The sequence below is a fragment of the Entelurus aequoreus genome, linkage group LG17, assembly GCF_033978785.1.
Source record: "Entelurus aequoreus isolate RoL-2023_Sb linkage group LG17, RoL_Eaeq_v1.1, whole genome shotgun sequence".
In the NCBI taxonomy this organism is placed as follows: domain Eukaryota; kingdom Metazoa; phylum Chordata; class Actinopteri; order Syngnathiformes; family Syngnathidae; genus Entelurus; species Entelurus aequoreus.
The window spans coordinates 37146139-37173400 of record NC_084747.1 but is presented as its reverse complement, the minus strand read 5'-3'; the positions used below and the strand labels follow the sequence as shown (position 1 = coordinate 37173400).

General features: G+C 39.7%; 1 protein-coding gene and 1 long non-coding RNA gene across 2 annotated transcripts; one reads left to right on the top strand and one right to left on the bottom strand.

Annotated features, from left to right (window-relative positions):
* Positions 1-989: 989 nt before the first annotated feature.
* LOC133632865 (uncharacterized) lies at positions 990-22366 on the bottom strand. Its single transcript, XR_009821718.1, has 3 exons — positions 22269-22366; positions 11089-11315; positions 990-1382 (listed from the first exon to the last, which is right to left on the bottom strand). It is a non-coding gene; the product is annotated as an uncharacterized LOC133632865 (long non-coding RNA).
* On the top strand, positions 5084-16609 carry dusp2 (dual specificity phosphatase 2). The gene is made up of 4 exons (XM_062025632.1): positions 5084-5594; positions 10913-11025; positions 11105-11324; positions 16190-16609. The coding sequence occupies exons 1-4, from the start codon at positions 5216-5218 to the stop codon at positions 16405-16407; spliced, it is 930 nt and encodes a 309-aa protein (XP_061881616.1). The 5' UTR covers positions 5084-5215; the 3' UTR covers positions 16408-16609.
* Positions 22367-27262: the final 4896 nt, after the last annotated feature.

Below are 27262 nucleotides of genomic sequence, written 5' to 3'. Positions count from 1 at the left end.
TTTAGATGAATGGGGTATGTATTTATGTACCGTATTTTTCGGACTATAAGTCGCAGTTTTTTCCATAGTTTGGCCGGGGGTGCGACTTATACTCAGGAGCGACTTATGTGTGAAATTATTAACACATTACTGTAAAATATAGCACCCAGCACCCATCAGGAGCAAGGGTGAAGTGTCTTGCCCAAGGACATAACGGACGTGACTAGGATGGTAGAAGGTGGGGATTGAACCCCAGTAACCAGCAACCCTCCGATCGAATTTAAAAAGTAATTAATGGGGGGTATAAATGGAAACAAAATACAAAAATATTACAATAAGAATACAAATAAAAAGCAACAATGAGAATAAAAATATAACAGTAAAATAAGAATATAACAAGAGAAACTAGGCAGTAGTGACCATGTTATGAAAAAGTATTGCACTGTTATTGTTTTGCATCCCCTGTCATCCTAGTACCCCCCCTACACCCCAAAGAGGAATTGTACAGTCTAATGGCGTGTGGGACAAAATTGTTTTTTAGTCTATTAGTCCTGCACTTAGGATGAAGCAGTCTAGCACTGAACAGGCTCCTCTGGCTACTGATAACGGTATACAGAGGGTGACTGGCATCATCCAGGATGCTCACTAGTTTTTCCACAGTCCTCTTCTCTGCCACCGTCACCAGTGAGTCCAGTTTTATTCCAATCGTAGAACCGGCCCGCCTGATCAGTTTCTCCAGTCTGGAGCTGTCCTTCTTAGATGTACTGCCCCCCCCCCCCCAGCACACTACGATGTAGTACAGAACACTGACAACCACAGACTGGTAGTACATCCACATGAGTTTTTTTTACTTCATTAGTTGTTTGTAGTACATTCTATTGTATTGTTTTTTTGTCCAATAATTCTGATTTAGTCGTTTGTTTTTCTTATTAAAAAAGCATGTTAATGTTAAAATCGGGGTGTGTTTGGTGTACCCAGAATTAATGAATTGTAATTCATTTCAATGGGGAACAAGCGTTAGAAAATGGATGGATGGGTGGAATATCAATTGGAGATACGGATGTTTTGAGATACAAGCTCTGTCAGACCCAAATGTAACTTCATTTGTCAAAGCAACACCGTATACAGAGAATGCTGCACATTTTTCATCAATAATAGCCAACATATATGATTCATTGTGAATCAAAGCACAAACACACAGTGCCCACGTGCACCAGTAAATCCCCAGACACTGCTCAGCTTTCCGGAACATTAGGCGCCAGCTGTATCCAAGCTGCCTCCACAGCAGGGACATGCTCCTCAGAATCAGGGTGTTGTGCGGTCACATGGGCGTTTATGATATGCATCTCGGATCATGTCAACATCCGGATTATAGTCATACAATTCATCCCAGATACTCCTCCCTGTGGAAAGTAGTATAGTTCAGTATTCATAGTACAGTATGTACTAAAACATTCAGATAGAATCACGTACTGTTATTGTTCCCTCCCACTTACAATTGTTTTATTGTTGCCTCTTTGTTATTAGAGAAAAAATTAAGTTTTGTCCTTGGCACCCAGTATGTGCCAACTTCTGAAACATTTGAAGCAAAGAGAAAATGACATAATGTCTGATTGTGTAGGAGTAGCTAGAGCCATTAACATCCGTTAATCATTGCTCACTTTGTTCATGGTCTGTTAGTCACTTGGACTGAGTAAACTATTACCAGTGTGATTGCCATAAGGTTAAAAAAGCAGGTGATGATACAGTGTTGGGGAAGGGCTACCCAAGGGGGTGTGTGGGTGGTGATGGCAGGATGTATTGTAGGTGCTGTGCTATTTCATTTCCTGTTGGAGTAAGATGAGATTGGGGCAATTGTTTAGAAAAAAAAGTGCCGACACACCACAAACTCTAGAGACATCCTGAGAGGTTTTTTGTGTTTGTCATGTGTTCATGCTGAGGTTACAATAAATGCACGCTCGGCTATACTCAATGTCACGATATACACTGAAAGTCTTCCCAATTAAGCGTGGTTGTGTGGACTGGAATTGCAGCCTAAGCTGGGGAAAAGCATGACCAAGTAAAGAGAGCTAAGCGATGATGAGTGGCTGACTAGCAGCCAGCCAGGACGAAAAACAAGGCGGAGGAAGAAAGGAAGTGGGAATGTGAGGAAGTAAGTGGGAGTCAGTGACACACAAACATCTTATAGGATGTCACATGTATAACAGATGGGAAATAACAGGTCGAATATAATAATACCATTGCAGATTTTTTGTGGACTTAATTTTCTAAATATAAGTTAACTATACCTACTTAACTGCATATTTATGCAAGTAAAGAGGATACATTACTCAATGATGTTGTGCTATTCCTTACAGATGTGCTATTCCATAGGACAGTGGTACCAACAATTGGCTATCCAAGTAGTACAATAATGACAAACATTAAAATACAGTATCGGCCTAAGTATTCATTAAAAACAAGGCAAAGGTTTTTACAAGTATATGTAATATTTTGGCCACTGTAACATTACACACAGTTTCAACAGTAACAATGTTTGAATATAAGAAAATTAAACACTACTTAAATAATGAATTAAATATTTGGCGTACTATAGATAGAGCCCGCGTATACTACCATAGTTTGAGAATCACTGCTGTAGGATTTAAAAATAGTTCAACAGTTTAAATTTTTTGAAGTTATTAAACACATTTTAAAACCTGAATGCAAATTCAGTATTTTTTGGCTAACTTTTGGACCTGTTGTATCATGACTTTCTAAATGTATTCGACTCATTTTAATGCCAGAAGAAGAATTCTGCTTTTAATAGAAGTCATTTTCTTTTTTTCTTTAATACATTTTAAAATTTGGGGCTTATTTATTCAGTTTTTTTTGTCGCTAAGAGAATAGATAAATGAAATAGCCGCTCTCCAAATTGTAAATTAGATATGCCTAAACCAGAAGGGTTTCATTTTTAGGATATTGATATAAAATATCAATTTGTTCTGGTATTCGTATATGTATTAAATGTTGATGCCTGAAGGGCAAAATCATTATTAAGAGTGATTTTCTTGACTGAATTATGCACATTTTGTTTACATATCAGACCTTTTGTCCCTATGAGTAAAGATAGTAAGACCTTAACCAAATGGTACATTTTTAGCTACTCTGAAAAATGTTTTATTTGTAATATCAAATACTATATTTGTTTGTTATGTTTAATGTAGTAAACATATATACTATAAATAAACAAGCACAAATAAATGGAGGGATATAGAGAATGAAGCGCACAGACAAATCGATGGATTGACAGAGATATGCAGACACGATCAAAATGAAATACACTGATTATATTTGTTCTTTTTGTTAATGTTACATTTATTTTTCAAAGCCAGAGGAATTCTAATGTGAATTGTGGACATTTTGGTTTACTTATTTATTCATTATTTTTTTGTATTCATCATCATCATTTCTTTTTATTCCTTTCATGAAAATGCATATAAACAAGCCACGTACAGTTCACACTCTCATTGTTTTTTATACATTTCAATGATCAGAAAAGAGCAGATGGAAGAATAATATTCTTGTATTTATCTGCCCCCCTTTTTTAACACAAATTATTTTAGATGACTTTATCACTGTTACCTCCACAAACACCCGAACTCCAACATTCACTTTAAAATTTTCGTTTAGGCATTTTCACAATGACACGTCCAATCAAAATCAAAAGTCCAGTTGGATACGTTTGTATAATGCCAGTTGTCTCTTTTTGTAACTCTTTTTAAATCCAAAAATATTCTTGCAACTTTTTAAGTTTTTCTTTAGATTCACTACAACTACTTTACTAAAAAAGGCAGAATGGAAATTACTTGCTCTAGATCAGTGTTTTTCAACCACTGTGCCGCAGCACACTAGTGTGCCGTGAGATACAGTCTGGTGTGCCGTGGGAGATTATCTAATTTCACCTATTTGGGTTAAAAATATTTTTTGCAAACCAGTTATTATACTCTGCAAATGATGTGTTGTTGTTGAGTGTCGGTGCTGTCTAGGGCTCGGCAGAGTTACCATGTTATTCTCTTCCATATCAGTAGGTGGCAGCAGGTAGCTAATTGCTTTGTAGATGTCAGGAACAGCGGAAGGCGGTGTGAAGGTAAAAAGGTGTCTAATGCTTAAACCAAAAATAAACAAAGGGTGAGTGCCTCTAAGAAAAGGCATTGAAGCTTAGGGATGGCTATGCAGAACTAAAACTAAAACAGAACTGGCTACAAAATAAACAAAAACAGAATGCTGGACGACAGCAAAGACTTACTGTGGAGCAAAGACGGCGTCCACAATGTACATCCGAACATGACATGACAATCAAGTGTCCCCACAAAGAAGGATAAAAACAACTGAAATATTATTGATTGCTAAAACAAAGTAGAGGCGGGAAATATTGCTCAGAGGAAGAAGACATGAAACTGCTACAGGAAAATACCAAAAAAAGAGAAAAAGCCACCAAAATAGGAGCGCAAGACAAGAACTAAAACAATACACACAGGAAAACAGCAAAAAACTCCAAATAAGTCAGGGCGTGATGTGACAAGTTGTGACAGTACACCTACTTTGAGACAAGAGCTATATTGATGCATGGTTGGTTATGGTTTAAAGTCATATCCAACAATTGCGACGACAACTTTTTACTGTCAACTGAGTTTCGTTTTTTAATGATTTCTGCTGGTGGTGTGCCTCCAGATTTTTTCAACGCAAAAAATGGGCCTTGGCTCAAAAAGGGTTGAAAAACACTGCTCTAGATGCGTGAAGTATGTGTTTGTTGTGGCTGGATTGTGCTAACTGTTGATCGTATACAGTAGGCAAAAGTCGTGTAATGTTGGTTTGAAGTTACACCAAATATGAAATGTGTCTTTGTTCGTGCATGTTATATTTGGCTTTTAGCCCCCGGTAACTAACGTCACTCAACATGAAAACACGGGATAACCCCGGACCAGCATGTTTGAGCTTGGTGGAGGGAGCCCGTCATTGTCCATATAAGGAGTGACGGGCAGTCTATATATGGAGTTCCGCCTTGAGGTGCAGTTCCTTCCGGATGGAAAACAAGGCCGGGCCAACGTGGCCACGCCCATTCCTCGGTGTTTTATCAATGAGCGTGTGGAACTCTTTTAAAGTCATTGCCACGAACTGACCGAACAATATTCTGCTCTATAACATTTTTTTTTGCTTTTGGATGTTTAAATAATTGTTGAAGGTACTTTCCAACATGACGTCACTTGGGGAGCCTTTGGAACTGAACAATCATGAGGTGGTCCACATCCTCAGGGAGAGCGCTGTCTCTGCCGGCTGCGTGCTTTTGGACTGCAGACCCTTCCTGGACTTCTCCCGGTCACACATACTCCGGTCCCGGAACGTCAACTGGAACTCGGTGCTGCGCCGCAGATCCAAGAGCGCGGAGGTGGCCCTCGAGTGGCTGATCCCGGACAGGGCGCTCCTGGGCCAGCTGCGGCGAGGGGAGTTCAGCCCGGTGGTGGTGGTGGACGATGCGAGCCGCTCCGTGGCCGAGTTGAGGGCGGAGAGCGTGGGCCAGATGTTGCTCACTGCCCTGCGGAGCGAAGTGAACGCGCAAATTTGCTTCCTGAGAGGTAATTGGAAAACATTTTGCATATGTTGACACGAACTAACCGATAACTCATGTATCTTTCCAACATTTGAAGACTTAATGTAAACATTTGTATTGTAAATATTTATTTCGGACATGTTAAAAAAAAAAAAAAAGAAGTAAAGAAAGAAAGCCAAAACAAAACAATAACAAACGAGTAATAAAAAAACAACAACTGAGTGATGTTTAGAACATGTTTACTAGGGGTGTGGGAAAAAAATCGATTCGAATTCGAATCGCGATTCTCACGTTGTGCGATTCAGAATCTAATATCGTTTTTAAAAAATCGATTTTTTTATTTTTATTTTGTATAATTTTTTTTTTTTTTTTTTTAAATTTTAATTAATCAATCCAACAAAACAATACACAGCAATACCTTAACAATGCAATCCAATTCCAAAACCAAACCTGACCCAGCAACACTCAGAACTGCAATAAACAGAGCAATTGAGAGGATCGAGACACAAACACGACACAGAACAAACCAAAAGTAGTGAAACCAAAATGAATATTATCAACAACAGTATCAATATTAGTTACAATTTCAACATAGCAGTGATTACAAATCCCTCATTGACATTATCATTAGACATTTATAAAAACAAAAAACAATAGTGTCACAGTGGCTTACACTTGCATCGCATCTCATAAGCTTGACAACACAATGTGTCCAATATTTTCACAAAGATAAAATAAGTCATATTTTTGGTTCATATAATAGTTCAAACAAATTTACATTATTGCAATCAGTTGATAAAACATTGTCCTTTACAATTATAAAAGCTTTTTACAAAAATCTACTACTCTGCTTGCATGTCAGCAGACTGGGGTAGATCCTGCTGAAATCCCATGTATTGAATGAATAGAGAATTGTTTTGAATCGGGAAAAAATCGTTTTTGAATCGAAAATCGTGTTGAATTGAAAAAAAAAAATCGATTTTGAATCGAATCGTGACCCCAAGAATCAATATTGAATCGAATTGTGGGACACCCAAAGATTCACAGCCCTAATGTTTACAGTTACATGTTTTACATGTTTACAGTTTCACATTCTATTATGGCCAAAAAGGAGTAGGAAGAAGCCGAGCTTATTTAATCCTACCCCTTTTCTGTCTGGAAACAGTTTGTAACACAATTGTTCACTTCCGTTTTTGATCCTATACACCAGTGTTTTTCAACCTTTTTGGAGCCGAGGCACATTTTTTTGAGTTGAAAAAATCCGGACCAGCAGAAATCGTTAAAAAACGAAACTCAGTTGACAGTAAAAAGTCGTTGTCGCAATTGTTGGGTATGTTAAACCATAACCGACATCAATATAGCTCTTGTCTCAAAGTAGGTGTACTGTGACGACTTGTCACATCACGCCCTGAGTTATTTGGAGTTTTTTGCGGTTTTCCTGTGTGTAGTGTTTTAGTTCTTGTCTTGCGCTCCTATTTCGGTGGCTTTTTCTAATTTTTGGGTATTTTCCTGTAGCAGTTTCATGTCTTCCTTTGAGCGATATTTCTCGCATCTACTTTGTTTTAGCAATCAAGAATATTTCAGTTGTTTTTATCCTTCTTTGTGGGTACATTGTTGATTGTCATGTCATGTTCGGATGTACGTTGTGGACGCCGTCTTTGCTCCACAGTAAGTCTTTGCTGTCGTCCAGCATTCTGTTTTTGTTTACTTTGTAGCCAGTTCAGTTTTAGTTTCGTTCTGCGCCTTCCCTAAGCTTCAATGCCTTTTCTTAGGGGCACTCACCTTTTGTTTATTTTTGGTTTAAGCATTAGACACCTTTTTACCTGCACGCTGCCTCCCGCTGTTCCCGGCATCTACAAAGCAATTAGCTACCTGCTGCCACCTACTGATATGGAAGAGAATAACATGGTAACTCTGCCGAGCTCTAGACAGCACCGACACTCAACAACAACACATCATTTGCAGACTATAATTACTGGTTTGCAAAAAATATTTTTAACCCAAATAGGTGAAATTAGACAATCTCCCACAGCACACCAGACTGTATCTCACGGCTTACAAGAGGGCCGCGGCACAGTGGTTGAAAAACACTGCTATAAACAACAACAATGAATACATGCACATCAATACAGTTTGAATAGGTCGTTAATTTTCTGTGTGGTTCACAAAATGTACTGAATATGTGATAGATGTGTCATTCATCAATCTGGTTTAAGATGTTTATCAGGATTCTTCTTCCTCGTACATTGTGAACACTTTTGAGTTTGACCATTTCCTAAACTGGATCATATAGACTTAGATTTAGACTCAGACAAACATTATTGATCCACAAGGGAAATTGTTCCACACAGTAGCTCAGTTACAAAAGATGGAAAGTGTAAGGATGGAAAGGATAATGCAGGTATAAAATAGACTAAAAATGTACCGTAGTAGCAATATAAAATATAACATATATGTCATATTTACATATTATATTTACAGTATATAATATATACTGATATACTATATTATTATATAATATATACAATATATAACAAATCCCAATTACCATGTACAATATTACAGTATATGTAACAGCTGTAGCAACAGCTGTTACATATACATGTACATATACATATATCAGTACCTTGTTTGACTCCTTTGCTATATATTCCAGAATTTAAATCCACATACTGATATACTAAATCTCTCATAGTGTTGTGCGAGCATACCGATATTTTAAATTGTATTTTTCTCCAAGGTTATATTTCTCCTCTTTTGATCAGAAGAATAGTTGGGTAGCAGGTTATAGTTTGCATTGTTTTAACTGTTTTCACCAAATCTTTGAATTTCAATATTTTTTATTCAATAAATAAAGGGTTTCTCTATATGAAATGTTGTGTATTATTCTAATTGATCTCTTTTGTTATTGAATCAGTTATTGAATGAAGCATACTTTTGTGTAGTTACTATATTTCCCCACATGCCGACACAATAACTCAGATATGGTAACATAAGCGAGCAGTAGGGACTATGGAGTGATTTGTGGTTCATAACATATTTATCTTTGTTGATTATTGAAATATTTCTTGCCTGTACCTTGTGTTGTATATTTTTTAACGAGATTTTCAGTTCATTTTGTCATATATTATTACACCCAAAAAATGCGGTTTCTTCTGTTCTTTCAATGTCAATTCTGTCTATTTGTATTTGTGTTTGACTTTCTCTTCCACTGTTGCCAAATAGCATTATTTTACTGAGATTCAAAGATTGCCCTTTTTTTGTCAAACCATCTTTTTCATCTGTTCATTTCTTCTGTTATTTGTATCAGCTTGTGTGTGTTCTCTCCTGAACAAAACGCAGTTGGGTCGTCTGCAAGTACTACTAACTTTAAGTCCTTTGTAACTTTACAAATGTCGTTAATATAGAGATTGAACCATTTTGGTCCGGGTATTTATTCCTGGGGTAGTCCACAGGATATATTTAGAGTTGCAAACGTTTGTTCGCATAGCTTTACGTATTGCTTCCTGTTGGTTAAGTAGCTTCTGCAGAGTCTTTTAAGAACGGTTGAAAGGACGGTGTTGTATGTGGGAGACAGGTGGTGTCGCAGACCACCTCCTCTGTTCAGGGATGGTTTTTCAACCTTGACATAGATGGCTTCCCTCACTCCTCTTTCGTACCACCCGTCCTCCCTGTCCAGAATCTGTACATTTTTTGTTCTCAAACAGAGTGCTGTTTCTCCCTGAGGTGCAAGTAGACAGTTTTGTTGGTGTGAAGTCTCCGGTCTTTAGGATGCACCAGTCTCTGTCTCAGGGTGTTGCCTGGTTTGAAGTGTAGGACCAACCCTGTAGATGCCAAACAGTTTTCATTTGTTGATTAAAGGCCTACTGAAATGAATTTTTTTATTTAAACGGGGATAGCTGATCCATTCTACGTGTCATACTTGATCATTTCGCGATATTGCCATATTTTTGCTGAAAGGATTTAGTAGAGAATATCGACGATAAAGTTCGCAACTTTTGGTCGCTGATAAAAAAAGCCTTGCCTGTACCGCAAGTAGCGTGATGTCGCAGGTTGAAGGGCTCCTCCCATTTCCCCGTTGTTTATACCAGCAGCGAGAGCGATTCGGACCGAGAAAGCGACGATTACCCCATTAATTTGAGCGAGGATGAAAGATTTGCAGATGAGGAACGTCAGAGTGAAAGACTAGAGTGCAGTGCAGGACGTATCTTTTTTCACTCTGACCGTAACTTAGGTAAAAGGGCTCATTGGATTCCACACTTTCTCCTTTTTCTATTGTGGATCACGGATTTGTATTTTAAACCACCTCGGATACTATATCCTCTTGAAAATGAGAATCGAGAACGCGAAATGGATATTCACAGTGACTTTTATCTCCACGACAATACATCGGCGAAGCACTTTAGCTACGGAGCTAACGTGGTAGCATCGTGCTTAAATGCAGATAGAAACAAAATAAATAAGCCCCTGACTGGAAGGATAGACAGAAGATCAACAATACTACTATCAGGAGACACCGAACCAAACACTGGACCTGTAACTACACGGTTAATGCTGTGCCGCCTGTCGAAGCCTAGCAATGCTGTTGCTAACGACGCCATTGAAGCTAACTTAGCTACGGGACCTCGTCAGAGCTATGATAAAAATATTAGCGCTCCATCTACGCCAGCCCTCCTCTGCTCATCAACACCCGTGCTCACCTGCGTTCCAGCGATCGACGGCGCGACGAAGGACTTCACCCGATCATCTATGCGGTCGGCGGCTAGCGTCGGATAGCCAGTCTGCTATTCAACTCAAAGTCCTCCTGGTTGTGTTGCTGCAGCTAGCCGCTAATACACCGATCCCATCTACAGCTTTCTTCTTTGCAGTCTCCATTGTTCATTAAACAAATTGCAAAAGATTCACCAACACAGATGTCCAGAATACTGTGGAATTTTGCGATGAAAACAGAGCTGTTTGTATTGGGATACAATGTGTCCGAATACTTCCGTTTCAACCATTAACGTCACGCGCAAACGTCATCATACATAGACGTTTTCAACAGGAAGTTTAGCGGAAAATTTAAAATTGCACTTTATAAGTTAACCCGGCCGTATTGGCATATGTTGCAATGTTAAGATTTCATCATTGATATATAAACTATCAGACTGCGTGTTTGGTATTAGTGGGTTTCAGTAGGCCTTTAAGGTATTAAAAATTAGAGTTAGACTTCCTTTTATTGTCATTCAAATTTGAACTTTACAATAATAATTGTCATGTATATTGCGCCACTTAAGTTCAGGATGTATACACACATCTCTAATGCTTGTGTGGATGATTAAAACACTGTGACATCCTTTTCAGGTGGATTTGAAGGATTTTCAGAGGCCTACCCAGATTTTTGTTACAGCAAACAACTATCTGCAGTGGAACCAGAGCCAGTGAACACAGGCCGCAGCACACCTGCATACGACCAGGTCAGATCATATTCAAATAGTTAAAGTATAAAACAATATGCAAGTAATAATAACAATGTTTACTTCTTGTCCACCAAAGGACGGTCCCGTTGAGCTGCTTCCCTTCCTGTTTCTGGGCAGTGCCGTCCACTCATCCCGCCGAGAGACCCTCAAGGCAGCCGGCGTCACAGCAGTCCTCAACGTCTCCTCCTCGTGTCCCAACTTCTTCGAAGGGGACTTCAAATACCTTCGTCTTGACGTGGAGGACAGTCTCGCTGCAGATATCCGCGCTTGCTTCTTCACAGCTATCGCTTTTATTGGTGAGAACATTTTTTCATAAACTTCCATAAAACACATACATGACAGTCAAATCAAAACTGTGTTAGCTAAATGTCATCTTCAGCTGGTAAACAAGAACTAAATGCATGAAAACATAGCCTGTTACCTAGTTTTTTCATTTACATTTAAAAAAAAAAGAAGGTTGTTTTGGGTTTTTTTGTGTCGCGTGAATGTGACGTCAAAGCACGCGCTGTATTCATACGGTATTAGGAAAATATTTAAGTTGAAAATTTGTTGTATGTGTATTGTTTAAAAAAAAAGAACAATACATCAATGTTTAATAGCCATACCTTTATGTAGCAAGAAACACGTCAATAATGAATAAAGCAAAACATGTTCGAGACCAAAAATCACTCCATCTTCTCAACTGCTTGCAAGTGTTACCTTATCTGTAAACAAAATTATTTTTGTTTACTGAATTTTATGACAGTGTCAAAAAAAAGCTTACGTAATGAAGAGACAAATGAACCTCCATAGAGGCAGACACAACAGTTGACATACTTTAAACAAAAGTCACAATTTCTTCGTGATTGCTGGTCCAAAGCTAATGAAGATTTTATCAAAATGACGGTAATAACTTTTTTTGGGGGGTCGTTCTGTGTATTTTTTACATTTATTGTGCCACCGATTGCGTGTTAGAGTGCCTGCTGGTCACGAAACACTGCAGGAATGTAGCAGCACAGCGTGTCAAATACGGCCTCAAAATTATACTTTCATAAAATAAAAGCATGTTTTATTTGTATGTTTATCAGCTGGAGTATGTTTAGAACTTTTGGTTTATTTAGTTTTAGACCTATATTTAGACATATTGTTTTGGTTTATTTCGTGAGGAAAAACTAACGTCAGAATGATCGTAATTGCAGGTTCTTGGCAGCTTTGTTTAGTTGGCCATACTCTCTTTATACACAACTCTGGCTTAACTCCGTCCAAAGCTACCCACTAGCTCTTGGCTAATGTCCGGTCCGAATCCGGTGAGAATCCGTCCGGGGAGTCTGAAGTGTAAGATACATGCTTATTCAGCCAGGGGTCCATGAAGCTTGTCCATCCTGACGCTCAACGCTAGCGCCACAGCCCTGTCTCTTCTACCTACTCAGTGGCCTAGTGGTTAGAGCAGGGGTCGGCAACCTTTACCACTCAAAGAGCCATTTTGGCAAGTTTCACAAATTAAAGAAAATAATGGGAGCCACAAAAAAAATTTTTAAATTTAAAATGAAAAACACCGCATACAAAGCTTAAATTGCTTTGTGCTATGTTAACCAGAGGTCTCAGACTCACGCACCGGCACGCGCTTTAATATGGAAATTTGATGTTAGTACGGCCCGCGAGTTTTGAATGAATGGCGCTTGATAGCGTCATACTTGCCAACCCTCTCATTATTTCCGGGAGACTCCCGAATATCAGGGCGTGATGGCGCTGCTTTTGGCGCCCTCTACAGCCTACCCAAACAGTGTACCTGCTCGATCACATGTAGAATGCAGCTTCAGCTTGCTCACATAAGTGACAGCAAGGCGTACTAGCTCAGCAGCCACACAGCTTACACTGACGGTGTAAGTAAATACCCAGAATCCCATGCAGCACTAACTCTTCGCTCAACCGACGCACGGAGGGGGGGGGGTTGATGTGTGGGGGGGTTTGGTGGTAGCGGGGGTGTATAATGTAGACCGGAAGAGTTAGGGCTGCATGGGATTCTGGGTATTGGTTGTGTTGTGTTTCTGTTGTGTTACGGTGGGATGTTCTCCAGAAATGTGTTTTTCATTCTTTTTTGGTGTGGGTTCACAGTGTGGCGCATATTTGTAACGTAACAGTGTTAAAGTTGTTTTATACGGCTACCGTCAGTGTAAGCTGTGTGGCTGATGACTAAGTATGTTTTGCTGTCTCCCGCGTGTGCAAGTAAAAGCTACATACAACATGTGGCCGGGCTGGCACACTGTTTGTAAATGCTATAGGGAACAATTACTGCAGTGCAATTGGGCATGCCCTTAATCTAGTAATTAGAGTGAAAATAGGATTATATTTGCCCTGGGAGTTATCTAGGAGAGGCACTGAGATCCATAAGTCTCCTGGGAAAATCGGGAGGTCGGCAAGTATGCAGCTGAGCCGCATCAGAGTGATCAAAGAGCCGCATGCGGCTCCGGAGCCGGGGGTTGCCGACCCCTGGGTTAGAGTGTCCGCCCTGAGATCGGTAGGTTGTGAGTTCAAACCCCGGCCGAGTCATTCCAAAGACTATAAAAATGGGACCCATTACCTCCCTGCTTGGCACTCAGCATCAAGGGTTGGAATTGGGGGTTAAATCACCAAAAATGATTCCCGGGCGCAGCACCGCTGCTGCCCACTGCTCGCCTCACCTCCCAGGGGGTGAACAAGGGGATGGGTCAAATGCAGAGGACAAATTTCACCACACCTAGTGTGTGTGTGTGTGTGTGTGTGTGTGTGTGTGTGTGTGTGTGTGTGTGTGTGTGTGTGTGACACGATCGTTGGGACTTTAACAATACATTTTTTTTATAAAAAATCCCAAAATGTATGATAATTTCACCCCTTGGATACATGGTTATGATTTAACAGTATACATGCTGCACTTCGCCTGATGTTGTGTCCCACATATCCCGCCGGCAGCCAGGAGGCGCAAATTGTCCAAAACACACCCAGCAATGGTGCACAGGAAGGCGGGGAAGAAGAGGGGAAAAGGCGTCCAAAATGGTCAAATGTCCCAATATTGTCCAAAATACCTACCCGTTTCACATACATCTTTATATGGCGGTGTTTTAATTGTTGCAGTTTTTCCCCCCCGATAATGCTAATGTGAAGTTGCATTAGAATCTATAATAGCATACAGTAGACCAGTGGTTCTCAAATGGGGGTACGCGTACCCCTGGGGGTACTTGAAGGTATGCCAAGGGGTACGTGAGATTTTTTTTAAATGTCTATCAAAAAGACCTGTGAAAAAAAATGCAACAATGCAATATTCAGTGTTGACAGCTAGATTTTTTGTGGACATGTTCCATAAATATTGATGTTAGAGATTTCTTTTTTTGTGAAGAAATGTTTAGAATTAAGTTCATGAATCCAGATGGATCTCTATTACAATCCCCAAAGATGGCACTTTAAGTTGATGATTACTTCTGTGTAGAAATCTTTATTTATAATTGAATCACTTGTTTATTTTTCAACAACTTTTTAATTATTTTTATATCTTTTTTTCCAAATAGTTCAAGAAAGACCACAACAAATGAGCAATATTTTGCACTGTTATACAATTTAATAAATCAGAAACTGATGACATAGTGCTGTATTTTACTTCTTTATCTCTTTTTTTCAACCAAAAATACTTTGCTCTGATTAGGGGGTACTTGAATTTAAAAAATGTTCACAGGGGCTACATCACTGAAAAAAGGTTGAGAACCACTGCAATAGATTAGAGCAGTGTTTTTCAGCCTTTATTGAGCCAAGGCACATCTTTTGCGTTGAAAAAATTCGGACACCCCACCAGCAGAAATCATTAAAAAACGAAACTCAGTTGACAGTAAAAAGTCGTCGTCGCAATTGTTGGATATGACTTTAATTAAACCATAACCAAGCATGCATCACTATAGCTCTTGTCTCAAAGTAGGTGTACTGTCACATCACGAAGTGACTTATTTGGAGTTTTTTTGCTGTTTTCCTGTGTGTAGTCTTTTAGTTCTTGTCTTGCGCTCCTATTTTGGTGGCTTTTTCTCTTTTTTGGTATTTTCCTGTAGCAGTTTCATGTCTTCCTTTGAGCGATATTTCCCGCATCTACTTTGTTTTAGCAATCAAGAATATTTCAGTTGTTTTTATCCTTCTTCGTGGGGACATTGTTGATTGTCATGTCATGTTCGGATGTACACTGTGATGCCGTCTTTGCTCCACAGTAAGTCTTTGCTGTAGTCCAGCATTCTGTGTTTCTTTACTTTGTAGCCAGTTCAGTTTTAGTTTCGTTCCGCATAGCCTTCCCTAAGCTTCAATGCCTTTTCTTAGGGGCACTCAACTTGTGTTTATTTTTGGTTTAAGCATTAGACACCTTTTTACCTGCACGCTGCCTCCCACTGTTTCCGACATCTACAAAGCAATTAGCTACCACCTACTGATCTGGAAGAGTATTACACGGTTACTCTGCCGCGCTCTAGACAGCACCGACACTCAGCAATTAATTAATTACTGGTTTGCATAAATATTTTTAACCCAAATAGGGGAAATTAGATAATCTCCTACGGCACACCAGACTGTATCTCACGGCACACTAGTGTGCCGCGGCACAGTGGTTGAAAAACACTGGACTAGAGATTCTCAAACGGTGGTACCGGACTCCATCTAGTGGTACACTAAAGAAGTCTGAAAGTATGTACTGTATATGGAGTATCATTGTTGATGTTTGTGCAGTGTGGGTAATGTTTCAGTGGCCAAAAATATTAAATGTACTTGTTATAATAAAACCTCTGCCTTGTTTTTAATAAATACGTAGGCCTAGAACTGTATTTTAATGTTGGTCATTATGGTTGCACTTGGAGAGTAAAGTCTTTTCTGAATTGTTGAGAAAAGTTTTACAACCACTGGCATAGATGGTTTGTGGTAATGTTTTACTGTAGCTTGTCATGATCAACGTCAACATTTTAAGATTCCTCTATGGGAAGTCACCATTTCCAGTCTGGCAACACTGACTGACTGATGCCATTTGGATGTCCTGCCATCCGTAAAGTCAGCCAGGGCGCTAATTAGCATAAGCTGTATAGAAAATAGATGACTAATGCTTATTTTGTAAGTGTCTTTGTGCAGAATTTCAAATGAAAACGCAACACATTGTGATCATAAACTTTTGTTTCTTCACCCACAGATTCAGTGAAGCACAACCGGGGCCGGGTGCTGGTGCACTGCCAGGCAGGTATCTCCCGCTCGGCCACGATCTGCCTGGCCTACCTCATGCACACCCAGCGGGTCCGGCTGGATGAGGCCTTCGACTTTGTGAAGCAGAGGCGTCACGTCATCTCGCCTAACCTGGCCTTCATGGGGCAGCTGCTGCTGTTTGAGACCGACGTCCTGTGTCAGGGCTAAAGTCCATAAATGTCCGTTGTTTTCATTATCGTAGCTTAGTGGTGCTGGCATCACTACTGTGTTTTCTTATTGTGGCGAAACTGCAGATGATTATATAAATATTTATTTCCATACCTGTTTGATGGAACAGTTTGTTGACACGATTGTTCATACACTTTATACCTACACTTGCAAAAGGTTTTTTCAATCAGATAAAAAAAAAAACACGGAGGCTTGTCCTTGTCTTTATTTCATGCACAATATTCCCATCATACGTCTACACCAGAGGTGTCAAACATACAGCCCAAGGGCAGAATTAGGTCCGTGAACAGGTTTTATCCGGCCCGCGGGATGAGTTTGCAAAGTATAGAAATGAAACTGAAATTTTTGAATGAAAGAAACAGCTGTTCTAAATGTGTCCACTGGATGTCGCAATAGCAATTATTTTTATCTTTGTAGATGATGCTGTATATGTACAAAATAAATCACATAATGTTAGTACATCGGTCGAGGAAAATGAGCAAACTACATAAATAACATACTGTAATTTGATTTTGATATAATTTTTTATCTTGATAGATTGAAAATCAACACAAATGAGTTGACTGATGAACATTATCACATAATTTATTCGGAAAATATAAATAACGACAAATACATTTTTAACCGCAACACACAAGTGTAAAAAAAAAACTAACAACAAATGATTTGTACATTTGTGCTTGTTCTATTTTTAAACAAAGAAAACAATCTGAAGTTGTCTTTATTTTTAAGTTATCGTGCCGTGATTTTACCAGTACGGCCCACTTGGGAGTAGATTTTTCTCCATGTGGCCCCCGATCTAAAAGGAGTTCGACACCCCTGGTCTACACACAACAACCACAGGATGTATGCTACATTACTCTGTTATACAGATGATTGTACTCAATTGATGAACTCACATAGAACTAATCCATCAAATTGTTCGGACTGAAAAGCAAATGACCAGATTGACCCGCCTAGAAGAGTATGTTACTTCCTATTAGAGGTGTGACGTTCGCCAGGGTATCGGGTCGAACGGCTCGTTTAAGTTTTAGCAGTTGCGAGACCAGGGGCGTCACTAGCTTTTAAGGACAAGGGGGGCTTAGCCCCCAGGACAGGGGTCGGCAACCTTTACCACTCAAAGAGCCATTTTGGCAAGTTTCACAAATTAAAGAAAGTAATGGGAGCCACAAAAAAAAATTTAAATGAAAAACACTGCATACAAAGCTTAAATGCTTTGTGCTATGTTAACCAGTATGCTTAAATGCTTTGTGCTATGTTAACCAGGGGTCTCCGACACACGCACCGGCACGCACTTCAATGTGGAAATTTGATGTTAGTGCAGACCGCGAGTTACAAATGAATGGCGCTTGATAGGGTCATACTTGCCAACCCTTCTCATTTTTCCCGGGAGACTCCCGAATATCAGAGTGTGATGACACTTGCATTTGGCGCCCTCTACAGTCTGCCCTAACAGTGTACCTGCTCGATTACATGTAGAATGCAATTTCTTTCATGTAAGTGACAGCAAGGCGTACTACCTCAGCAGCCACACATCTTACACTGACGGTACCAATACCCAGAATCCCATGCAGCCCTAACTCTTCCGCTCAACCAACTCACGGAGAGGGGGGGGGGGGGGGGGGTTTGATGTGTGGGGGGATTTGGTGGTAGCGGGGTGTATAATGTAGACCGGAAGAGTTGGGCTGCATGGGATTCTGGGTAATGGTTGTGTTATGTTTATGTTGTGTTACGGTGGGATGTTCTCCAGAAATGTGTTTTTCATTCTTTTTTGGTGTGGGTTCACAGTGTGGCGCATATTTGTAACGTAACAATGTTAAAGTTGTTTGATATGGCTACCGTCAGTGTAAGCTGGGTGGCTGATGAGTAAGTATGCTTTGCTGTCTCCTGTGTGTGCAAGTAATAACAACATGCAACATGTGGCTGGACTGGCACGCTGTATGTAAATGCTATAGAGGACAATTACTGCAGTGCAATTAGGGCGTGCCCTTTATTTAGTAATTAGGGTGTAAGTAGGATTATTTTTTCCCTGGGAGTAATCTATGAATGAGAGACACTGAGATCCATAAGTCTCCTGGGAAAATCGGGGGGGTCGGTATGTTTGTAGCTGAGCCGCATCAGAGTGGTCAAGGAGCTGCATGCGGCTCCGGAGCCGCGGGTTGCCGACCCCTGCCCCAGGAGATGCACAGGATGCGAGCGAACGTAGCGCACGAGCACAAAACTTCACAAACGGCTAACAAAGACTCAGAAATTAATCATTGTTATTATTATTATTTCAGTCGGTTTATTTTCAATCTGTATTCAGTACAACAACAAACATGGGTTTGCACAGTGACATTTTGTTTACAGCATCAACAAGAAACAATTACTTGCATGATCCTTCAAGATACACTGAAACACAATGAAATTCATGGCATTAGCCTCTATGTTATTAATTCACAACATAGAGGCTAATGCCACAACTTTAGCTCACAATACAATAATTGTTTGTTCCCAAATATTTTGAAGTTGCACAGATTACATTTTGGGCACATATGTGACTAAAATGGTTGTAAATTCAAGCCCTGGAAATATTACTTGATTACTTGAATTAAAGTAATATCTGGATCGGGATAATTTGGCTTGTATATAATATATTTATATATATATTTTATGGCAAGCCGTTAAGGAAATTAAATACATATGGAAGTCTGAATAGAAATGAGAAACTTTTATATAAACTGTAAATAAGAAAGACTTAGAGTCTGTCTGCTGATCTGAAAAAAAACCCAAAGCTGTCAAAGAGCTGAGGGACCATCTTCAAAGTGCAATGCTGAAACAAATAATGCAAACAATAACATTTAACTTCCAGGGCTTGAGATTAACGTATTCCCGTCGTCCCGGGGACGGTAAAAAAAATGCACGGGACGAAATTAAATGCTCCCCGGGACGATGGCTTTTAAACATTTTTTTTCTTTTTCTTTTTATGTATTTATTCATTTTATATTAAATGTCTTGGTTTTTCCACCCTCTGAAAATCCTATGAAATGTTTAACAAGCCATCCTATAATAATACAACAGCTATTAATGTAACAATACAATAAAACAAATATATTTAATGATGTTTTTTTCATTATTTTAACAATAGGCTAATGTATATTACTTTATATAGATTCTACAAGAAACACAAAACTTAAAAACTAAATTATTTACAATTGCAGAAACAAGGTTCTTGTTCTGCAGGGCTGTGTGCTAATGTGCTTCGTACACCTGCAGGACCGCAAGCAAAGTTGCAGAGAAAATGCGGACTGGATTTTGAGTGATGTGGACATTTTCTATATGAACAAGTCCAAGGACCGCAAGAAAGGTCGCAGAGAAAATGCGGACTGGACTTTGAGTGATGTGGGCATTTTCTATATGAACAAGTGGAATGGATTGGATACCGTCGCACTAAAGGGGCTCTCTACCTCACGCTATGAAGTGAGGGGAAACTGAGTGAATAATGACAGGTTATATGATTATGTATTTAAACTCATATTCGGGCCACTTTATAATGAATATGTCAGCATGGATTTGTAAAAAAAAAAAAAAAAAATTGAATTTTTTTTAATTTTTTTTTTAACACTAAATTATTTAGGGGGGCTTAAGAACATTTTAGGGGGGCTTGAGCCCCCCTAAAATAGGCCTAACAACGCCAATGTGTGAGACGTTTGTTTCGGAGCTGTTTTTTATGCACCGCATGCAGATTACAGCGCATGTATCTGCATGCGGTACATGCGGTGCATGCTGTGCCACGCGTCTGGCAACTGGACTAGAAAATGAGTCCCGAGTAATAAAAAAAATTATAAAAATAGATAAATAAATGTAAAACATTTTCTTGAATAAAAAAGAAAGTAAAACAATATAAAAACAGTTTCATAGAAACTAGTAATTAATGAAAATGGGTAAAATTAACTGTTAAAGGTTAGTACTATTAGTGGACCAGCACAATCATGTGTGCTTACGGACTGTATCCCAATTGCAGACTGTATTGATATATAATGTAGGAAGTAGAACCAGAATATTAATAACAGAAAGAAACAACCCTTTTGTGTGAATGAGTGTGAATGGGGGAGGGAGGTTTTTTGGGTTGGTGCACTAATTGTAAGTGTATCTTGTGTTTTTTTATGTTGATTTAATATAAAAAACAAAACAAAACAAAAAAAACGATACCGATAATTGTAAAAAAAAACAAAAAACGATACTGATAATTTCCGATATTACATTGTAAAGCCGATAATATCGGCATCTCTAATTTAAAGTTTACAAAATTGTCACCACAGGTCAGCGCTGGGTAGACATAGCGTAAATGCCAGGTTCTTTTTTTTGCAATGATAGACAGTCAAATGTTTAGCATGAAATTATTTGTTTGACACCATTTTGGATCGATCAATGATACAAATAAAACAAAACTCACAAACGACGACCAGTAAGAAAAACATTACACTAGTTGGAAAAGTATTTTGTAACTATTTGTCCAGCATTACTGTATGTAACGTTTGAGTAAAATTATATTGTAATAATCCCAGGAATGTAGGCTCATACAAGTTCTTTGTTTGTCTTGTCTTTATTGCACAAGATGCAATTCAACCACACAACAACTCCAACGTGTCCCTCTTTTCCCGGCAAAACTCGAAGGCTTACTTCCTATCAACAACGTCACTTCCCTATCTCTTCCGGAAGTCCCGCCCCCCAGCCAAAGTCATTGGCTAAAACCCGTAGCCAGCCGCTACAATATTAACAATATAGTAATAAATAACACGGTTACACACAAAATTATGTTAATCTATTTAAGTAAATTAAATATTAAGGCTTTATGCAGGAAAGCATAAAAAGCAGATAAATAATTTAGGTTGAAGGTTGCTGGAAGCTGAACAGCTCATATGATCCTGTTTTGAAATTACGTCATTAAAAATTATCCAGCAGATGGCGCTATCACACTGTTTACAAAACATGGTGGGCATCAGTTTTTAAAGGCCGGTGGCTGAAACACAAATGAACTCTTTTAAAAGAACACTTGAATCCTAAATGATTTGCCACTCCAGTGACTTGTAGTGCAGTTCCACCTTGCACTTCATGTATTCCAAAGAAGCTTGTACCACCTTCTTTTTCCCCCCATTTGAGCGTGCCGTGCATGTACATGAAATTACTTCTTCACCAGTCAAACTATACATATTTACAACAGATGAACGTGGCATCACAGGCAGAGGTGTTTGCGTGATGTCATCAAAATGTCACGTGAGGCGATACAAAAAAAATAACCCAATTCCCCCCCAACTGCTGGTTCAGAAAAGGACAAACCCCTTATTTGGGTTATTTTAACCCAACATTTTGGGTAAATTTTTTCCAACCCAACTTTTGAGTTCAATTATTTAACCAAAAAGTTGAGTTAGAATAACTTAATGTTGGGTTATTCCCAACCAAACTATTGGGTTGAATTATTTAACCCAGAAGTTGAGTTACTGTGATGATCCGTTGAGCGGATAATAGTTTGTTTACGTCTTGATTGGCTTGTTGTTTAAGTTGTGTTTCAGCACCCCTGTTTTGTGTTTATTTGCCATGAAGGCAGATTGTTTTCACCTGCCTCTGATTAGTGTTCGGGACGCTCACCTGCTTCTGGGCACTAATCAAAGAGCTATTGTTTCCATCCACTCGGTGGTTTTGTTTGCTCCCATGCAACAAAGTTACGTTCTCGTTCATGCTCCTAGTCCGTGTTTTGACTAGCATCCTTTTGTTTAACGGTAACCCATTCTTGTTTTCCATGCCGTGGGCACCGCGGAGCATATTTTTGTCTGCATTTAAGAATAAATCATTCTTCTTACCTGCAAGCTGCTACCTGACGTTCCTCTGCAGCTTGGAAAGATGACCTCCGGCATCACGATGCCACGGTACCGTAACAGAACCACCAGGCCGAGTGAGGCGAGCCGATGAAATAAAATAGCTCTCTGATTAGTGCCCAGGAGCAGGTGAGCATCCCGAACACTAATCAGAGGCAGGTGAAAACTATCTGCCGTCATGGCAACTAAAACACAAAACAGGGGTGCTGAAACAGAACTTAAACAACAAGTGAATCAAAACGTAAACAAACTATGATCCGGGCAACAGATCCTCACAGTTATGCTAACTCAATTTTGGTGATTGTAAATAACGTTAATGAGATTAATCCATTATAAAATTCCCTTCAAGAAAAAAGTAACTTTTTAATTAAAAAAAAAAAGCCCTTTACCCAAAAAGGCGTTACTCATTGAAAAAACAACTAAAAAATGGTACATAATTTTGAAAACCCAGAAATGGAGTTAAAATAATACCTTTATAACCCCAAAAAATGATTGCTCTTCATAAAAAAAACCTCAAAATTTTAACCCAATAAAATGGGTTATCAAAATAACCCAGCATTTTTTAGTGTGTAGGAATGCAATAAGTGTGTTCCAGGATATGATGTCATCACGTTGGCTATAGATTGATATTGCACTCACGCACATGCAGTTGTTGTGTAGCAGTATCCATCCATCCAATTTTCTACCGCTTGTCCCTCTCGGGGTCGCCGAGGTTGCTGGAGCCTATCCCAGCTGCACATTTTTTTTATTAAATGTTTTTAATTTTTTTTTTTATTAGTGTATTTTCCTATGATGCTGTACTGAGTCTTTTATTTATTTAGGAAAATTGTCAATTTTGTCTATTATTTGTGCACTTTGATTTTTTAAGTTGTTCTTGATTTATTATATCAATTGATTGACCACAGCTGTGACCATTTAAGTGCATCACTTCCTGTTAAAAAAATTGCACACTGACGTAGACCTTGTCGAAACCGGTCTGTGTTTGGTAGCGCCTGTGCAGTTTATATTAAAATTATAAGTGTTACGTACGGGGGGAGTAGATGGCACAGACAACAAGGCGGCGTAGTATAACTCTGTATTTATTGTATATATATATATGTATATAACTATATACAGTATATATATATATATATCTATATATATATATATATATAGATATATATATAGATATATATATATATCTATATATATATCTATATATAGATATATATATATATATATCTATATATAATAACAAACAATAATATAATATATTCAACTAGCGAATGGAGTGTGACTACATTTAAAAGTGTGTGTGTGTGCGACTATGTGTATGAATTAGCTGTTGAGGGTTACCGTAAATGTTGAGCTAGAGGCCAGTCCAAAAAGGGGCAGGCTCATAGATCGGTCAGAGAAGCAGGAAGTCGGGGGCCAAGCGGGGCGTAAAAGGTCCGTGTCCAAGCGGGAGGTCGAGAATCCAAAAGGGGCAGCCAGAGAACCAGAGAGGAAGAACAGGGAATCACAGGGGAAGACGACACGCACAGCTCGTCACGTGGAATGAAGGCAGACTGCAGGAAAGACGACAAGGAAGACACAAGACCAATCAAACACGATGGTGGGGAACACAGAGAGAGCAAGGTTGCATAGAGCTAGATCGCTTACGGTACAGGAACAGATGATTACGTTCTGGCCTGGAACGCAAGTCTGCACTGGCTTAAGAAGCCCAGGAAGCTCAGAAATCACAGCGCGGAGTGCAGATTGATTGCAGTAGTTTGCTGCCGCCGGAGTGACGCGTGGAGGAGATGAGCGGCCGTGGGCGTGTCCCGAGGTGCGCTCCGTGGGGCTCATAGATGAATGCGCATTGCCATGCGCCCGGGCCGTGACAATAAGAAGGACACAAGTGTTGCTGGCCTTGCTTTTTTTTTAAGTGCACTTTTTGCCGTGCACCGCTTTGTTTTTATTTTATTATGTTTTTTTGGAGAGTGCATGTTTTTTCCTGTATTTTCTACCAAGGCAGGGTACACCCTGGAAAAGTCGTCACCTCAAATGCAGTGTTGTGCCAGTAATGCAATGCAAAATATGCAGCAAATCCTTTTTGCTTCCTGCAAGCGCCACGGTCAAACGACAAGCATTTGTCCTGACAAAGGTACAAATTCAAGAGCACTCGACTGCACAACTCAAAAATAATCTGAATAAAAGCTCATAAAAGAGCTGAGCTGGATGTCGTGTGTGTGTGTGTGTGTGTGTGTGTGTGTGTGTGTGTGTGTGTGTGTGTGCGCGCACACACAGAGATAACTACAACTGTCCTTCAGGATGTTGGGATAAAAATCTCCAATTTACTTTACGAAGGAACATTTTGTGTCAGAGGAAATAGCTTTTTCTAAAACGTGACTCCATGATCCAGGACAAAAGGGTCCCCTGCATGCTTCATATGGCCTCCATGGGTACGTCAGACTGGAAGTCTCTGCAGAGAGTGGTGAGGACAGCGGAAAAGATCATCAGGACTCCACTTCCTCCTATCCAGGAGATTGCAAAAAGCCGCTGCCTGACCAGGGCTCAGAAAATCTGCAAAAACTCCTCTCACCCCCACCAAGGAATGTTTTCACTGCTGGACTTTTGATTGATTGATTGATTGAGAAGTTTATTGACATCTTAAAGAATTGAATCCATGTAATGCTTTAAAAAGGCAAATGGATGGCACAAAAAGCCAAAAGGCTTATTTCCATTGTGGTCCATTAAATATTCATCACATTTGATACATTCAATAATAAAAGATATATAACCTGTAACATGTATATTAAAAAATATGTTCAAAAAATGGATACATTACGTACATATACACAGTATACATGTCAGGTGATTTGAAAAACAATATATACAAAAAATCGGGTCGGGGGGTATATACACTGTGTACATGACACTATGTACATGACTATGCACATGTTGACTCCAAGAGTGTGCAAAACAGAATGAGAAAATATCTATACACTATAACCACATATACCTGCCTGATGCTTCGAAGAGTTGCTGGGGATCAATTTTGGTTCAGATCAGGTAGAGGTTGAGCTGAGCCAGGATTTTATGGCAGTTTTAAAATTTAGCAGGGAAGTTCGAAGGTCCTGAATAGTCCCGAGTTCAATCCCGGGCTCGGAATCTTTCTGTGTGGAGTTTGCATGTTCTCCCTGTGACTGCGTGGGTTCCCTCCGGGTACTCCGGCTTCCTCCCACCTCCAAAGACATGCACCTGCGGATAGGTTGATTGGCAACACTAAATTGGCCCTAGTGTGTGAATGTGAGTGTGAATGTTGTCTGTCTATCTGTGTTGGCCCTGTGATGAGGTGGCGTCTCGTCCAGGGTGTACCCCGCCTTCCGCCCGAAGGCTTCTGAGATAGGCTCCAGCACCCTCCGCGACCCCAAAAGGGACAATCGGTAGAAAATGGATGGATGGAGTTCGAATTTTAAGGTCTGCTGGTAGTGTATTCCACTGTGTGGTGGCAAAATAGTAGAATGCATTTTTTCCTAGAAAGAGGTTCCGTAGCAGAACCTCCAGGTTCTGTAACAGCTTCTTTCCTCCGGCCATAAGACTCTTGAACGCATCATAATAATCCCCTCAATTCCCCCCAAAAATGGATTAACTCGCTGGAATATAAAGACAATATAACATACATCCATAAACGTGGATGCATATGCAAAAGTGCAATATATTTATCTTACAGTAATCTATTTATGTATATCTGCACCTTATTACTCTTTTATCCTGCACTACAATGAGCTAATGCAACAAAATGTTGTTCTTATCTGTACTGTAAAGTTCAAATTTGAATGACAAAAAAAAGGAAGTCTAAGTCTAAGTCTAAGTCTAAGTCTAAGTCTAAGTCTAATAAGGCTCCTGAGTAGCAGGGAATTGTGCATTGACTGCTGTGCCATTGGTGTCACCATGCACACCTCCTCGTGTATATTTCGCCGAAGGCAAATCCACCCATGAGAAACGTCACTGGAGTGCGCTTGGCGCTTTAAAAGCTTTGAGCCAGAATGAGTAGCATGGAGAGGGGGGAAATGAATAACCATTATCGGAGCCTACTTCAACAGGGCCTCCAGCTGCCATTCCACAGGAGGGCTTCTCTTTAATTTAATGAATAATGTGTGCAGGGTGGGAGCGCTAGCAAACAAACAGGACCTCCTACCCACGGACCATTCATGAGGTGTTTGGATGCGTGGGAAGCTTAGTGTGTGTTTATGTCGCACAGGCAACCTACGCACTCTGGCACAACACAAACTCGCAGCATCGTTCGGCTTGGTTTTAGGGCCATGACGCAAGCAGACTTGTTAAATGTGCAATCACATACTTGACCCAGGGATTCTGCGAGGGGTGCTTTTTAGGGCTAGTGGTGGGGCGGGGATGAGGCATGGCGGGGGTGCTGCAGGGTGCTTAATGCATAGGGATTCGAACGGGAGTCAAGTAATGATGAAAATGCATGAGCACAGAGAGCCACAAGTGCCTTATGTGTCTGCAGCGTTCGCAGGGCTCCAGGTCGGAGCTAACGTGGTTCAATTACACAGGCACTGAAATAGGCAGGTCCATTCCTCTAGTCCAGTGTTTTTCAACCACTGTGCCGCGGCACACTAGTGTGCCGTGAGATACAGTCTGGCGTGCCATGGGAGATGATCTAATTTCACCTATTTGGGTTAAAAATATTTTTTTGCAAACCAGTAATTATAGTCTGCAAATTATGAATGAATGAATGATTGAAATGAGCTTATTTCGGTCATATTTTGTGTGATCAATTTAACAGCACAGATTATACATATTAACAATCATACACATTCACACACAAAAAGAAAAGAAAAAGAATGACCGAAAAAGGAATAGGCTTAAGCCAAGGCTTATATTTGCCTATCCCAGGGGTCGGCAACCCAAAATGTTGAAAGAGCCATATTGGACCAAAAATACAAAAACAAATCTGTCTGGAGCCGCAAAAAATTAAAAGCCATATTACATAC

Coding starts and splice junctions, on each gene's coding strand:
- dusp2 (XM_062025632.1), top strand. CDS start 5,216: ATGACGTCACTTGGGGAGCCTTTGGAACTGAACAATCATGAGGTGGTC. Junction 5,595..10,912: donor GCAAATTTGCTTCCTGAGAG/GTAATTGGAAAA, acceptor CATCCTTTTCAG/GTGGATTTGAAGGATTTTCA. Junction 11,026..11,104: donor GCACACCTGCATACGACCAG/GTCAGATCATAT, acceptor TGTCCACCAAAG/GACGGTCCCGTTGAGCTGCT.